The 16,612-nt window shown below is 38.8% G+C and overlaps 1 protein-coding gene across 2 annotated transcripts in view; it reads right to left on the bottom strand.

Moving 5' to 3' along the window:
• LOC148424063 (diacylglycerol kinase eta-like) overlaps positions 1-16,612 on the bottom strand; it is a 65,207-nt gene that overhangs the window by 23,169 nt on the left and 25,426 nt on the right. For both annotated transcript variants that reach the window (XM_088415639.1, XM_088415641.1), the window contains 10 exons: positions 13,273-13,377; positions 11,055-11,187; positions 5,147-5,253; positions 4,789-4,914; positions 4,470-4,572; positions 2,641-2,803; positions 2,170-2,278; positions 826-1,047; positions 640-731; positions 3-102 (listed from right to left, as the gene is read on the bottom strand). In XM_088415639.1, the coding sequence (XP_088271765.1) occupies positions 3-102; positions 640-731; positions 826-1,047; positions 2,170-2,278; positions 2,641-2,803; positions 4,470-4,572; positions 4,789-4,914; positions 5,147-5,253; positions 11,055-11,187; positions 13,273-13,377 (1,260 nt within the window). The remainder of the gene's footprint in view (positions 1-2; positions 103-639; positions 732-825; positions 1,048-2,169; positions 2,279-2,640; positions 2,804-4,469; positions 4,573-4,788; positions 4,915-5,146; positions 5,254-11,054; positions 11,188-13,272; positions 13,378-16,612) is intronic.

Genomic DNA, 16,612 nt, shown 5'->3' with positions numbered 1-16,612 from the left:
ACCTTGAGAGACATGGAGTCACATTCCTCGGAATTCTCTGTGCTTTTTTCATAGGCTTTCCCTACTTTGGCGACAAAATCCTTAACTGTTTCACACAGGATCCTGAAAAAAAAAGCGTCTGTATCAAAAATAGTGAAAAAGTTTAAAAAATTACCATGCGCCTCAGGGGCTATCCTACCCCAAATATAGACAAGAAATACCCATGTTCTACCTCACAGATATTAATAAAGTAGTGTGCTACTTTTATTGGGTGCTATATTTTTTCTTTGCCCTAAACTACACGTATAACTCAACTCTTTTGCCTAGCAAAAAGAAGCAAACATGAACCAAAGGGAGAAAAAACAAAAAACAATCCAAGCAATTGATTTTGATTGCCTTATCTGATGATTACTAACGATAGATTTGAAGCTGTACAACTAAGTATTTTGACTTTTGTCTGCAAAACACGAATAGCCGCCTTACACATACATGGATTGCTTTGTACTTGAAAAGGTACAGTATGTTTAAAAGTACAGCAAATGGATAGCTGTTTAGGTTTTTACAGCAGTATAGTACAAATAGATACAAATAATCACATTTTATTGCCAATTTGCATCCAGTTACACAAGCCTGATCAATGCATCTTAGTGAGTCACTTACTTGGCGGAGGAGATGACCACAGAGTGTTGCTCTGAGTTGAGGATCTTCGTGAGATGAGCTGCCACGGAATCTTCGTAAGCTGAAATGTGAAACTGGAGTGCAGGTACATGATCATTTACCATATTTCATTTGTGTATCATAATCTAATGAAGCTACATGTATGTTGGTGTCTAAGGCATACACTACCTGGCAGCCGTCTCCACTGTCGGGCGTGGCGGAGCAGCTGTGCTTGGGAGGAATCTTGATCTCATAGGTCATGATGCTCCAGCGGTCCAGCATCTTAGTGCTAGCACGCTCCAGCTTCTCCAGGGTTTGCGGTAGCTGCGTGTCATCGTCGCATGACGGGCCCCAGCCCAGCACGCGCGCCAGGTCGTTGCCCGTGCCCAGCGGCAGCACTCCCAGCTGGCACTGGAAGGCATTGCAAGAGCGTTGAAATGGAGTCACATAAAAACATTTTGTGCAACAGCTGTGCCAAATTTGTTGAGGGCCTTAACTGGGTAATAAAACTGTCTAATTGCTGCCACAACAATCATTGTGGAATGGAAACCCACCCCAAAATTTTACAAATTGTCTTAAGATGCCACAAGTCAAAGCAAATATTATATAACATCGTGTTTGTCAGGCTATAAGGCACACTCAAAATCCTTTAAATTTCTCAAAAATCGAGAATGCACCTGATATCAGGTTCACCTTATATATGGATGTCGGTTTTTCAGTTCGTCATCTTTCTACTGAATTTACGTTGAAGAATATGGTAGCGTACACCTGTCTATTTTCATAAAAATATTTGACTTATCTGCTGTACTGTTAGTTTCCTCTTATGTATAGTAATGTTCCTTATAACTTGATGCGCCTTATAACCTGATGCATTCTATACATGGAAATAGAAGTTTTTTTTTATTGAGACTCCACTCTGCCTTATGGTATGATAACAATGGTCCATTTTAGCACAAAAATAGCATTTTTATACTGAATTTTATAATATGAGATGTGATGGAAAATTTGGGACTTTTTAAAACCTTAAGCATACTTTGATCAGTTGTTGGAAAAAAAAAAAAATTCGCTAATGGGTGAAACCGCAGTTGCGGAATATGCGGGGTTCACTGTAATGGGTTCAATGTATTATTTAAATAGTTTTTATAATGATAAAATTTTACTATATCTTGATAATTTAGGCCATGGAAAAAAAGGGTCTAACTTTGATGGATTTGCTTACATTGTTAATTTTCACAGAGCTACAGTAATGAGAGTAAAGCTGTTATGTGCACATTTTTCATATATTCTACAGAATATAAATTAGGTCAAGTAAAAGCGAGGTGAAAAAAAATCTCATATTTTATAGCAAGACAGAAACTAATTAACGCCATCTAAAAGGCTGCTTACATGGCTCTGCAGATGATGCTAGTTTGTTTAGAAACTGCTTTAATTTTCTTAAATAATTAATTAATTTCTGATATACCCTTAATATTTTCTTGCCGGAAAATTTGAGGTGCATATGTTCTTTGAACTGGATGACAATCATTTCATTACCTGCTTGTGTAGGTTGAGTTTGTCAATCTCCGATAGCACCCAGCCCACACTGCCGTCACCACCACACACTAGGATTCGGAAGTTGTCAAACTTCTGAAATAGGCGGAGACTGAAAGAAACATTGAGTATGTGCATTATTATTTGAAACATTTTATTAATTGGTAGTTGTATACAATATATATATATATATATATATATATATATATATATATATATATATATATATATATATATATATATATATATATATATATATATATTCTATGTGTCTACATAATTCAATAAAAATGTTATTGAGACACTGCATTAGGTACTGCACACTTGCATAAGGAAATATTTAACAATAACAGAGCTTCATTGAAAATTAAACCTTTAGAAAAACCTTAGATTTGAGAAACACTTTTATTATGAGATTCCATCGCATTATGCAAGTACATGTAATGAACCCGTCTTTCAGTTTGTCATGCTCACCCAAGATGTGGGCCGCCATTGACGAGGTCGAAAACTTGTGCTGGGTTGAGCAGCTGTTTAAAGCGTCGTAGGAACTTGACTCCTTGGTTGTCACCGCTTTTGGAATTGACGAAGACCAAAAGAGGACTGGCACAGGAAGGGGGACAGGTGGCCTTCCAAAAGCCTGATTGGAAATTGAAGAAGAGAATTAAAATTAAAAAAAAAAGCAAACAGAGCACAAAGCATAAATATCTTGTAAATTGTATTTCACTTCACACACACACACACACACACACATCACATATACATATATATATATATATATATACATATATATATATATATATATATATATATATATATATATATATATATATATATATATATATATATACACACACATACATATCATGTTTGAATGTCTATGTGTAAAATTACAAAACAACTAAACCATTACTTAGTCCATTGTAGAGCATACCGAAACAACCCATCCTTAATTTTTAGACTTCTATAATAAGCATTCCACTCATGGTGTTTTGCCATCTCTTCAGTCTCTTTCTCTCAAGGATTGATGGATGGAGGTGGGGCTGAGAGGAGAGGGAGCAAGGGAGGGATGGGGTAGTCACGATGCTCCAGCACGTGCTGCCGTCCCTCCCGCCAGCCAATTATGAACAGCCCCCCCTCGTGCATTGGGGCACACGGAGACCCTGGCATGCGAAAATGTGAAGTGAGAGAGAAGGGATTCAAAGTGACTCACCCCCTTTTAGCTTTCCACTTATCCTTCTTCCGTTCAATAGGATTTCCCAATCATCCCCTATCTCTGTCGCCATCAAGAAATTCGCTGATGCTAGGCTTTTGACACATTCACTGTAGTGATTGTGTGTAGGTGATGGTGCGTGTGTGTGTGTGTTTGCGTGTCTATGTCTGTGTCAGGTGGTGATTCCCTCTGAGAAGGGCTTTGTTTAACATGAGCTCTGGTTAGCAAAATGCAAGCACACACACACAAACAAGTTTAGACTGACCACACACACACATTTTGCATCGTGTATTATTGTATGAGCAATAGCATCAGCCGCTCACAAGATTAATTGCGTTTATACTGTATGCTGCTGTCATTCTCCAAGATCAGTATGGTGAAATGGACAGGTTGCAATTAATGGGAGACAACAAGCTAAACTGCAATTTTGGCAATGTGTTGCATCCTCAGGAATATGACTGTGATTATATATATGCTGGCATGACTTTGGCTTTGCAAGGAGGAAGACATAATACATTTGCGAGTCTAAACCAACAAATAAGCTGAATTTTGATAATGCTGCTGACTTCTGGGAGATGATTGGATGAAACTTTATCAATGGAGATGAAGTTATGTTGCTTAGTATGCTCCCGTGCCCTATTTGGTTCTTACAAGATGGTTTTCTAAATGTGACATCAAAAAAAGGCAGACATAACTGCTCATTTTTGGTCATGCTCGTGCTAGGCAAATGAACTTGCTTTCCGTATAATTTTAAGGGTCACAGGTGATAACATTCAAAGTTATTTTGAAAATACATCACGTATTTTAGAGGATTTTTCTCAAAGTGCGCCTAACAACGGACATAGAAGTGTGTTAAAGTTTGGTTATACGGTATCACGTGCTTGCAGAGTTGACTCAAAAAGTTGCCTGAGAAAATAATTACATGGCAATCGCTTTATTTACTTTCATTCTAGAGAGATGGGTGAAGCTAAAACATAAAGCTGTCAGCATGGTGTGCAGGCAGAGCATGAGTGATTAATCTTACAATTCACCATGAAAAATGAACCTCTACATACAAGGGGACGTTAAAGTTGTGCATGTGTGTGTTGCCTACCATCTGAGTCAATGCTGTTCAGGGCCGTTGGGGGGATGATGGAGACTTTGCATTGACCTAGGGGACACTTACGAGGGTAAAGGTCCATGCAGGCTGTGTGTACCTGGAATCATACACACGTGAAGTAAGTACCGCATTTAGAGTACTTAAGTGGAAGAAAATTGATAGTAGACAGCCTGCCACTTCACCATACTGATAGGTAGACAGATAAAAAGAATGCTGTATGTACAGAGAGAAGGGACAATGTAAGCTTAGTTTTATTTTTTATGCCCCCCCCCACCCCCACCCCCCCACCCACCCTAATTTACAGATGTCCTACCATGGCTTTACACCAGAGGCAGCGCCAGTCCTGCAGCCTCAACACACTGCCGCATGTCTTGTCACACACGGCACACTTGGCACTGACGGGCAGGTTGCCCTCCAGCCACTGGTGAGGCATCGCAATCTGTTGAACACAAACCCACACACACGCACATGCACACACCCAACCACCCACCCACCCACACACACACACACACACACACACACACGCAAACAGGTTTTACTTCCAATGCTTGACACTGTGTGGTCAGCACAAATGGCTATACAATAGGATTATATCATTATTGTGTGATCAGCATAAATGACAACACTATAATATTATTTTTGTTTAATTATGACAACATAGACACACTTACCCCATCCTCATCCTCAATGATGTCCTTGCCAATGGAGGCCAATGTGGTCCATTTGCAGTTGTTAGTGGCTCTAACCGCGCAGCGTTTGTGGGCCTTGAATTTACACACTGCAATGGGCAAACAAACAAGCTTACTCAAGCATATTATGACAGTAATATGCAATACAAATCGAGTCAAGACTATGATTTATGCTACTGGGAATCTGGTCCATCAACAAATTACCTTTCCATCATAGCTTACAAAAAGTGCTGCATTTATCCTACCATTGACCTCTGATTAATTTACATATACTGTATTACCATATTTCCCAAACTATAAAGCGCACCCAAAAGCTTTAATATTTTTTAAAAGTTGATGGTGCGCCTTATAATCCGGTGCGCCTTATATATGGATCAATATTTAGGTTGGGATTCGGAGATGGAGAATGAACTGATAAAGTAAGCTTTACCTGTTTCTTTGTGTGTTTACAGTTGAACAAGGTTGGTCATATTGACATTGAGTTATTATGCTAATGAGAGTTTAGAGTTATTATTTGAGTTATTATTGTTCTTACTTTGAGTATTACTATATTGTGATTGCACTGGAGGAAAAGTTCCCTGACATAAATGTTGCACTACATGTTATACCTTGCTGTTAAAAGATAAACTGTCACGGAAATACGAATAAAATAAAATATGAGATAGTTATTTATTCATTTTGGGAGTGAATGGAATTGTCAGAAAGCTGGTTTGTCATCTAATAATAAAGTTTGACTGCTTCTACTGTTGCGCCTTATACTGCGGTGCGCCTTATATATGGAAAGGGTTTTAAAATATGTCTTTAAATGAGGGTGCGCCTTATAATTTGGCGCGCCTTAAAATGCGCAAAATACGATACATGTGTTGGCTCAGTGGCAGAGTGGTTAATATGGCCTCGTGGTTCAGGGACCCGAGTTCAAATCCAAGGCCTCGCCCTTCCTGTGTGGAGTTTGCATGTTCTCCTCGAGCCCGCATAGGTTCTCTCGGGGCACTCTTGTTTCCTCCCACACTCCAAGAAATATCCATGGCAAGTGTATTGGGCATACTAAATTGTCCTTTGGTGTGATTGGGTGTGTGAATGGTTGTTCGTCTCTGTGTTTAAATTTGAACGATTTGATTTGCTTCCAGCACATCTGCCTCAAAGTTCAGAGTCCTGAGTTCAAATCCAGCTCACTTTCACCTTCCTGTGTGGAGTATGCAAGTTGTCTGGACACTCTAAATTGTCCTTTGATGTGACTGCGTGTGCCAATAGTTGTTCTTCTCTGTGTGCCCTGCGATAGGCTGACAACCAGTTCAGGTTGTTCCTTGCCTACTGCCTGAAGCCAGCTGTGATAGGCACCAGCAACACTGCGATCCTTGTGAGGATAAGCTGCTCTAGAAATGGATGACACGTATATCTACCTCACTACTGGTGAAGTAGAATTTGAAACCATAGAAGTCACGGAAGAGAGACCAATACATAAGTGAGAAAAACAATTAGAGGTCACATTACTAAGCACACGCACAAAATCTAATGCTGTGAGCAGACCAAAGGCGAGCTAAGCGATTCTGGCTGCACATTTCCAGACATAGTCATTGCAGTTTGCGCAATTAGGTACAAATGCCAGGCATTTGAAGTGAAAATTGTGCTTATTTGCCCATTGCCACTGGGTTTTGCAAATATCAACACTCATAGGTGTCATGTCGCAACATTTACTACATCACATTCAGAACCAGCATATGCACAACCAGGCACACAGAGTGTAGTGTAATAAATTATGGGGCACAACATAGGACAATAATTGCAATAATTGATAATAATTGCAGTCTGCTGGATGGCAAGTTTCCAATAGCAGCTAGAACTATGCAAAAGAGAGCACGTTAAAATGTCAATCAAACTCGCACCCAGCTGCCGAAGTAATAAGACAAACACCAATCACCGGATTGACCAACAATACTCAAACTCGTATTTTCTTAAATTATTACAATTAAGTTTATCATCTTGGTTCTACTTTGCAGTAGTATACGACTGCACTGCATCACTTTCCAGCAATACATTATGATTCAATAACCTCTCAAGTCATTTTCAATATACTAAGGAGCAACACACTTGCATAAATCTTGCTTGTAATTTTCAAACTGCAAAGCCCTTTTGAAACGAAAGTTGACTATTTATTAAACACAGTGTCATGCATTATTTAGCCACTAACTGACTACAGACACTTGAGCACATACTGTACAAATAAACACATTTGATTTACAGGTCAAAGGGCAAGTAAGTTGCTTTTCCAGCACATTCAGCAGATGCACCCATACCATTGCACTGCTGGAAAGTGAGCTCGAATTTTCATGCTTTTGGCGTCTTCATTCACATACATTACTTGACAGTTGCTAGCAAAACTCTATTCTTGTCATGTCCATTTTCTCATTATATTTTTGGTCACTTTAGAAGGTCTGTAACATCATAGTGTATGAATCTCTTGGGTGCGATGCAGTTAAGCAAGAAATACATTAAATTCAATTGTTTTATGCATGAAGCAATCAAGCACCACAAGTTTAATGTGCAAAAGGCAGGCTGCACTTATAATGAAACATTCATTATCATGTTTTACAAAAACTTCCTATGAAGGTAACCATTATGAATAGAACTCTTGCCCCCCTTCGCTCATCCACAAAATTCACATTAACGCATATGATGGTCATTGAGTGAACTCAAACAAAAATTGCGCTGAAAAGTGATATCCGGAAGAAGTGATCAATGTTTTAGTCTGGTCAACTGTTAAACATTGTTAGGAAGCATTAGTGAAGCACTAAGTGCATGGAACATGATAGCCAAAGCATCCTTTCTGTGTGTCACTGAAACGGAGACTTTATTGTGTGTGCACATGTTTTCTGAGTGTGTGTATACACCAGCCCGTTTGTGGTTATGGGGCACAAATCAATCTCTGCCTCAACAGTCCTCTGAAGAAATCGAAGGGAAATCCGAGTCGATGATTGCTATGGGAGACTTGTGTATTTTGTGGGCTCCTGTCACTTTCTCTTTTTAACTCTCTTTGTCACCATCTCTCTTTCGCTCTTTCACACAAATTCACACAAGCACGTGCACACACACGTGTTTGTCCTTTACCAATGGAACGGGCTGCGATCATTCCACTACAATAAAACACATGTTTTCACTCGATGAATGGAAAAATCTTATCATTTATCAAACCGATTAAAATTTATCTAACCTTTTTTATTTCTTTATTTTGTAAATGAACAGTCATACTAACCTGATGCAGTAAAAGCTGCACAGACAAAAGTGTTGAATGACAATGTCATATGTATATATCTATGTGCCAATATTAAATTAAACATCAGTTAGAGTAAGCATATATTCTGGCACATATATTGTTAAGAAAATCAACAGGTTACTTGCTCTAATCTTGAAACAAAAAGAGTCCCTGAATGTTGTCCGTTTTGGATATAATTTAAAATTGGTGTCAAGTACACCAGAACATCAAAATTGATTAGTCCTTAGCTAAATTTCATTCGTTTCATATAGTCACTTATAGCCTCACAGGGATCGCAGGCTTGCTGGTGCTTATCCCAGCTGACTATGGGCAGTAGGCAGGAGACACCAGTCAATTGCAGGGCACACAGAGACGAAGAACTAGTCACGCACCCAATCATTCCTAAGGACAATTTAATATGTCCAATAGACCTGCCATGCATGTTTTTGGAGTGTGAGAGGAAACCGTAGTACCTGTAGAGAACCCACGCGAGGTCGGGGAGAACATGCAAACTCCACACCGGAAGGTGAGCTGGAATTGAATTCGGGACTCTGAACTGTGAGGCTGATAAAAATCCACTGATTTAAAATCTAGAATGTGTTTTTTTTTCAAGGCGTTGCAGATTAACGCCTGCTCGTCCTGAGTTTTATTTAATAAATAGCTGTACATTAGCAACTGCATCACTCATATACCACTTACAGTATGTCACTATAGGCTGTAAAATATGTATAAAAAAAATGCAAACAATGACGCATTATATAGCCGGGAACAATGGCTCTTAACTGTCGTTCGATATCTTCTATTGGCAAAAACTCACAACCCATTTGATGAAGTTAAGAAGAATAAATACTTTTATATATACTTTTGTTTAGATCACTGATCCTCTCAGTCAAAAACAGAAGAAACACTGTGCAGAAACACCGTTAACATAAGATGTAAATGTGTCATTAGTTAAATGTACAGTACAGATGTACAGAAATTCAATTAGTCTTCAGACATGCAACCAGCGCCCAACACATGCACCCATTCTCACGGGAATGTCAGTAAACGAGGAGGCGAAAAGATGCATGGATGGTGGTGCTCATTAAGTTCTGCTACCTGTCACTGACACTTTACACCAGTGAGAAATATAACATTACTGACGTGATCATCTCCTGGCAGGTCTTATTAATGCAGAGAGACACGTGAAACAAACGAGTCAGTGTTCATTCGACTCGCGATGGCCACCAGACAGACAAGTGTTTACTGCAGGTCACATTCATTTTAACTTCAAGAGAAATGTTTGCGTGATATGCTGTGATATGTGCACCACTTTAGAAAAGGGCAGTGATGTTACAGAAATGTTACATATGAAAATATGTGGAAATGATACATTTCCGACTTTCAATGAGGAGCGGTGAAATGAAAATGTATCTTACACTGTTGAGCTATTTGTTACTTTTGGACACATGCTGTTAGGATTTCAGCAGAGCCCAGCAACCAATTACCAGTGATCAAAGGCTGCTAAAAATGTATCTCATGCGTATAGATGACAAACAACGAAGCACTACTTTTGCGAATCGTTGCTTACTGTTTTACTAATAATCCAAATGCTCCAAATTTTTGTTTTTTGATAGAAAGTTTTAGATCAATGGTCATCCATGAAAGGACTTGCTGGTTTTGTGTTGAATGTGTTGAAATAAAACAAACAATAAATTAATTAAAAAAACAAAATAAAAGTTGCATTTACTTTGAAAAACATTAAACATTTATGCTTTTTTTTTCTGACAATAGAAAAAATTATAATTAAATTATGTTTGTGGGTTTTCTACATGGTCAATTTAAAATATTGTCATGTATTTTAAATGAAGGGATGGCAGTTAAACTGCGTTTTTTTAATGTAATTGTTTAATTATTCAACATGTATAAACAAGTAGCAGATCATATTTCAGTAGAAATAAAAAGAAAACAACTTTACTTGTCCAGTTAACGTGTTTAAAAGGGAAGAATTAGAAAAACCTTTCGACTTAAATGGTTGATTGATTAATCAACAAATTAATTGACCAATTTAATGATTAGTCCTAATTTTGTTTGAATAAAAATTCTCATAGTCCAGTGCCACCTAGTACAACAACATGACACCAAAGTAATACTTTTACACGAAAACAGTGAAAAGTAGAGGTGTGTCCAAATCGTCAGTCAACATGAAATTCCAACCAGCTGTTAAAAAAACACACCCAAATGAGATGTTTTTATTTTAAATCAGAATGAATCATCGTCATATGCATTGCCACATAGTAATATTTTAATGGCAACACTCAAAACTCTTGTAAATATATTGTAAAGTCTATGTAATTAAAATGAAATTGATACTTCTGCTGAGAATGTGTGGGCAGAATTGCCACGTTTGCGCTATGTGGGCAAAAGAACATGATTAAATTGATTTCTTCACCACAAATTTCAAAAACACCGTATTAAGGTACGACAGATACTGAGCATTTTCATCCTAGTAAATGAAGAATTTTAGTATCTCACATTAGATTGTGCATGTGCACCCAATGAAGCATTGGGTTTTTATTGTTAGCAAAAAAATCATCCACCGTGTCTTTCATTTGTCAAGTCGTCAACAGTAAACGTGTGTTTTGGCATGTGCTCACATACCTTCGCAGGAGAGACCGTGAGACGTGACCCCAGACAAGCTATCTTTGCAGACGTTGCAAAAGGTGGGCCGTGCGTGCGAGCAGGCGTACCAGTTGTGCATCCCTGAGAAATGTTCCACATTAAACTGAGCCGTCTGGCAAAGGAGAGGTTAGAATAGGTTGGCAGCACCGGGATAGCGAATACATACAAACAAGTCAAGCACATTGCACATAATTGTCCTCACAAAACAAATGGATCAGTAATAGCACAGGATCAAATATCAAATCATCAAGAATTTTGTCAATAATATTAAATTTTATACATATAAGTACCTTAGGCATGATGGATTTCACTACCTGGTTGAAACCAGCAGAGACGCTGTTTATTCATTATCAAGTAATTTGCTGTGTAAAATAAAACATGACACCAGCTGTGGAACGCTAAGCCATATCCATGCTGGTCACATGTTGGTCTTTTGGACCAGTTTTACGATCACTAAATTCAAATCACAAATTAGAAGACAAGGGAATTGCCATTATTTTTTTAGCCAATAATGTTAATGAAAATGCTATATTGGAATAGGTAGGTCTTTCTTTAAAATAATCTATCATTCTGGGGGAAACTTTGTGTATCAAAACTATTAGTAGTATCTGTACTTGGTATCGGAATGAGTGACTACTCAAGAGTTGAATCATTGCATTGATATCTAATTAAAAAAAAAAAAAAAATGTATCAAACGTCCGTTGAAACATTTGATCCATAGTTAGTCAGATTTCCAAATATGCAGTCAGGAGTATGGAGTGAAATATGTTTCACTACATACTGTAGTAATAGAATCATGTTAAGCTATAATTAATCGAAGAAATGTAATTGCGGCAAACTGTGCCTTAAAAAAAGTAAAAAGGAGATACAATTATTTCGCCAACTATTTTTCGCGGAACTAACTCCTGGGCTGAGATGGCAACATAAATTTATTTTATTAATTTCCATCAATCAATTCATTTTCCTAACTGCTTGCCCACACAGGGGCATCTGGTGCCTATCTTAGCTGGTTTTGGGCAGCATTGCGGGGTACAAACTATCTTGTAATAATGATTTAATAATTGAGAGCAAATCTGGCGTTCTGAATGTATGAAAAATGCTCTGATCAACTACTTTAAATGCTGCAATAGTTTTAAAGTTACTTTAAAATATAAAGAAGAACACTATGGGGAAATCTGCCATTTTGAACCAAATCTATTCATTAGAAACACATTTTTAATACATTACAAAAATAAAAAAAAATCAATTCAATGGCAAAGTAAAAAACAGACAAAACAAAAAAAACCCGATAACCTTGACATCAAGTAAATTAGTGTGCCACCAAATCATTTGGTGAGTGGATGAGTTTGTCTATTACAAAAAAAAAAAAATGCACAGTTGTAGATGCATACAATTTAGCCCAACTTGCGACTTCCATTTCTATGGAATCAGAATATGGAGTATAGCGTCAATGTCGTCATTCACAGTGTGAATGTGTATAATGTCTTAAAAATGAAGTGATACATGTGTAAAGTTACGGTTTTTCTAAATAAAATGAAGAAATCTGTGAATTGTTTGATTTGCAAGCAAAAACAAAAACAAACCAAAAAAAAGCAGATGAATGTCGCTATGCTAGTCAAGAATTGAACAAAATGGACACCTGTTCAGCAAGTGGGCGTCCCCATTTAACCTACTGTGGATATTTTGCTTTCCAAAAATGTATTCACTTTGAAACTTGCTTTGATGCACATACAGTAGATGCGATCGTATTGCCGTTGCGTGTGTTTGCATGTGTGTACCCCCCGTGCAAGCTCTGGGGGCGCAGCTGCATTGCAGTGCAGAAAACAGAGTAAGCAGGATAGAGGAGGGGGGTGCCCTTATATAAGATCTCCCTCTAAAATCGCAGCCGCTTTTGCGCTCCAGCACTGTCAACACTTTTATTCATTATTCGATATTTAAAAAAAAAAAAAAAAAAAAAAAAGCAGCGTCCCAAATCTGAAATCAAAAGTTCTCCAGAGTTGTCCGACATGTCTGATTGTAGTCAACGCACATTCGCATCACTGTGCTTTTGTGTCGCACTGCCGCTATGGGACTTTCACTTGTCTGTCTCTAGAAGGTCAGACACTTCCAAAGGTATCAAGTCTCTGGACGAGTTCTCTCATTATCCAAAAACCGTACAGATAACATAAAAACATTCTCCGAGGATGCCTGTCCTTACCTCGTAATGCTCTCTGGACTGGACGGACTTGAGCGAGCTGATCCAGTCCTCCATCTCTTTCCGGTTCTCGGCACAGAGAATGAGCCTACGGAAAGGGGTGATCACCTGGAAGAGAGGATGAGTAGGAGGGGATGAGGCGTCGGATACTTCCCTCTGCGCGGGTGCGACTGAGGAGAGAGCGTTTGTTTCTGTCTTTAAGGCAGGGAAAAAGATGAGGCGCACCCACTTGCCTCTACCCAACCCACCTCACCATCTCCCTTCACTCTCTCTCACCCTCCCTCATTAACGCTTGCTCTCTCATCCCCTAACACCTTCTTGAGTTTGCTCCAGCACTTTCCCTCCGCCCTCCCTCTCTCCTTGCTCTTAGCGCTTCACACTGCTCTCGGCTAGATATGTGCTGACAGGCGAAGAAACGCAGTAAAGGATAAGAGCTTCCACCCACCCCCTTGTGTGTCTGTGTGTGTGTGTTTAAAGTCTCCCCGACAGATACACTACACAACCTCTCAGCCCTACATCACTTATTGATGCACTCTCTCTCATCCCGTCACACTCTTCATCTTCTCACTGTGACTAAGTGAAATCACTCTGTCTCAATCAAAAAATGGGCACATAAACAGAATGACCCTATAAACTAATTCAATGAAAACAAAAGCTTGTCGTTCTTTCAATAAGCCAAACTTACTCTAGCCGGTTCCTAAAAACACAATCCCATTGGAGTTGGGAAATTGTGTCAATAAAACAAAGCACTGAAGCAATAATGATTTGCAAATCTTTTTCAATCAAAAGTCATTGAAGACATTACAAAGAAATATTTGATGTTTCAATTGAGGAATGTTAGCCTGCCAGCAGTCCAGACCTGTATCCCAGTGAACATGTGTGTTGCTTTATGAAGAACAAAATATATCTGAGACCCTGAATAGAATGTTGAGCAATTTAAGATGAACATCACACAAGAATGAGAAAAAAATTCCACCTACAAACGTTCAATAATTTAGTGTCTCAGAACTTTTAGGTTTACGTTTGAGTATCTCTGTTTTTCAATGCTTTAAGGTGATGCACAATGAGTTAGTTGTCTTATATGTGAAATATAAAAAAATAAAAAGCTGTCGTGTTTTGCCTTGCCTCAGCACCCAAACCAAAGTGGTTAAAATGCCCATCACACAAGCTTTTTCTGATATTTTTGTCATTTCTTTAATCATATGGTGACTTTTGTCCTTAATGTGGACCCATTGTGGACAGTTGTCAGTTGTTTGGCTGTGACATTCATAGAATGAATGAAAGCTGTGCTTGTTGATTCTCGACGGAGGGTACTGTTCAATTGTCACCACTTGTGGAGATGTCGACCCCGCTGGATAGTCTGTGTTGGTTGAATGGCTAGTGGTGGCTAGTGTGACCCACATATTGTAAACGCAGTGAAAATTATTAACAGTTGTTGAAAGTTGATTTATATTGTTTATTTCTTTTGCCTATGTTAAAAAGGATGCCGGTTTAGCTATACTTACACAATTTTTATAGATAATAATCTTATTTATAGTCAGTGCATCAAGTGGAGGGGGTGCGCGAAAAGTTTTCTCTTTCTTAGGGGGTGCTTGGCAAAATATAATTGAGAAGCACTGCTGTAAGGACACTATTGATTTGAAAGAGGAGCGAGGGATCAAATCAAAGTCAAAGCAACCAGGTACAAGAAGGGTATAACTTTCAGCCTTCTGTTAAATGCAAGGGGTTAAAATAGAAACAGTATTCCATTTGAATGTTACCCCAAAAATGTTACTCCACAAATCTGCGGTCAAAGGACTCAAGAATAAAATTCTGCCATTGATCACTATTGGCGAACCATCTCCTGATTGTACTTGATTCTGCATTGAAGAATAAGTGGCGCAACCATCAGAAGAAACAGCCTCTCATCAATCACCTTAATAACGACTGCAATCAATTGGTCGGTTGAGCGCTAATCAATATCCGCTGACATCTGAAAACAACCTGTATATGTCCCTGTCTGTGTGTTTCTGTGCTTGTATGTGCATGTATGTGTCCGTATGTGTTTGCGTGCATGTGTCTGTGCGATCATTGCCCTTTAAATGCCCTCCAGGCTAATCGTGTTAGCATTTACCCTTGTTTATTGTGTAAGTGGAGACCACCATTTGCAAATCATAGAATGTGCATTGCTTGTTTCTATGACAGTCCACCAATAAGTCTTTTATAGAATGTTCGGCTATTTAAACCATTGAGTGGAAAATTGATGGCATTTCCCGAAGGCCCCTCATTGAAATACTTGTGGCCTATCATTCTTCATCTGTCACAACAACTAACCTCAACTTTGGTTAATGTTAGGGTTGGATTAGAAATGTGTTTGTGTACTTCATTGAAGTCTCCTTTTTAAAATCTTTTTTTTTTTTTTTGTCTGTCCATCAAGAGATTGTTTTGTCTATTGTTTCTCCTTCAAGCATCCTGCTAATGAATCATGGCACATGGCTACTTGGCGCATCCTGCCTTTAGGTGTGATTCCAAGAAGTCAATGGATAAATAAAAATCAGGTAGTGCAACAAAAATAATTAATCAGATGTGTAAAGGTTGAACCTGACTCTTTGTAGCAATAATATCAAGGAAAACCTGGCCTGGATGAAAAGGCAAAGGTTTTCAGACACAGTCGGCACATCACATCGTCACCAGGTGTTACAATTGTTTTTGCCGCGTAGTTAAAAAGTATACGGCATTCAGGATTTTAGATATAGAGCAGCTTGGTGGAAGAGTTGTTAGCACGCCCGCCTCACAGTGCAGAGTCCCGAGTTCAATCCCAACTCACTCCGGCCTTCCATTGTGGAGTTTGCACGTTCTCTCCAACTTCATCCCACATTCCAAAAACATGTATGTATGGGAGGTGTATTGTACACTCTAAATTGTCGTGAGGTCTGATGGGTGCATGAGTGCCTGTTTGTGTCTGTGTGCCCTGCAAAGGGCTGGCAATTAGTTCAGGGTGTCCCCCGCCTACTGCCCATAGTCAGCTGGGATAGACACCAGCATGCCAGTGACCCTAGTGATGATGAGTGCCTATAGAAAATGGATGGATTTTAGATGGTTAAACACTGTCCAAAATAATCAGTCAGAAACAATTTAATGTGGGGTTCCTCATGGAAATGTTTTAAGTCCATACTCCATGTAATAAGAACACTCCTGGCTGTTAGAACAGAAAATGTTCACTCATATACTGTTGCTTCTGTGCCGAATCAACATTTTCTTCACTTTTCATTTCCTGGCCCAATTTATATGTAGTGTTCTGTCGTGATGCTTACTGTTAGCCAAAGGCATGTGCAATTTCACTGGGTATGCGAGTGTGTGTGTC

This window comes from Hippichthys cyanospilos, chromosome 5 (genome assembly GCF_059441005.1).
Source record: "Hippichthys cyanospilos isolate Australia breed blue-spotted pipefish chromosome 5, RoL_Hcya_1.0, whole genome shotgun sequence".
Lineage (NCBI taxonomy): Eukaryota > Metazoa > Chordata > Actinopteri > Syngnathiformes > Syngnathidae > Hippichthys > Hippichthys cyanospilos.
This window is presented reverse-complemented; position numbering and strand designations above follow the sequence as displayed.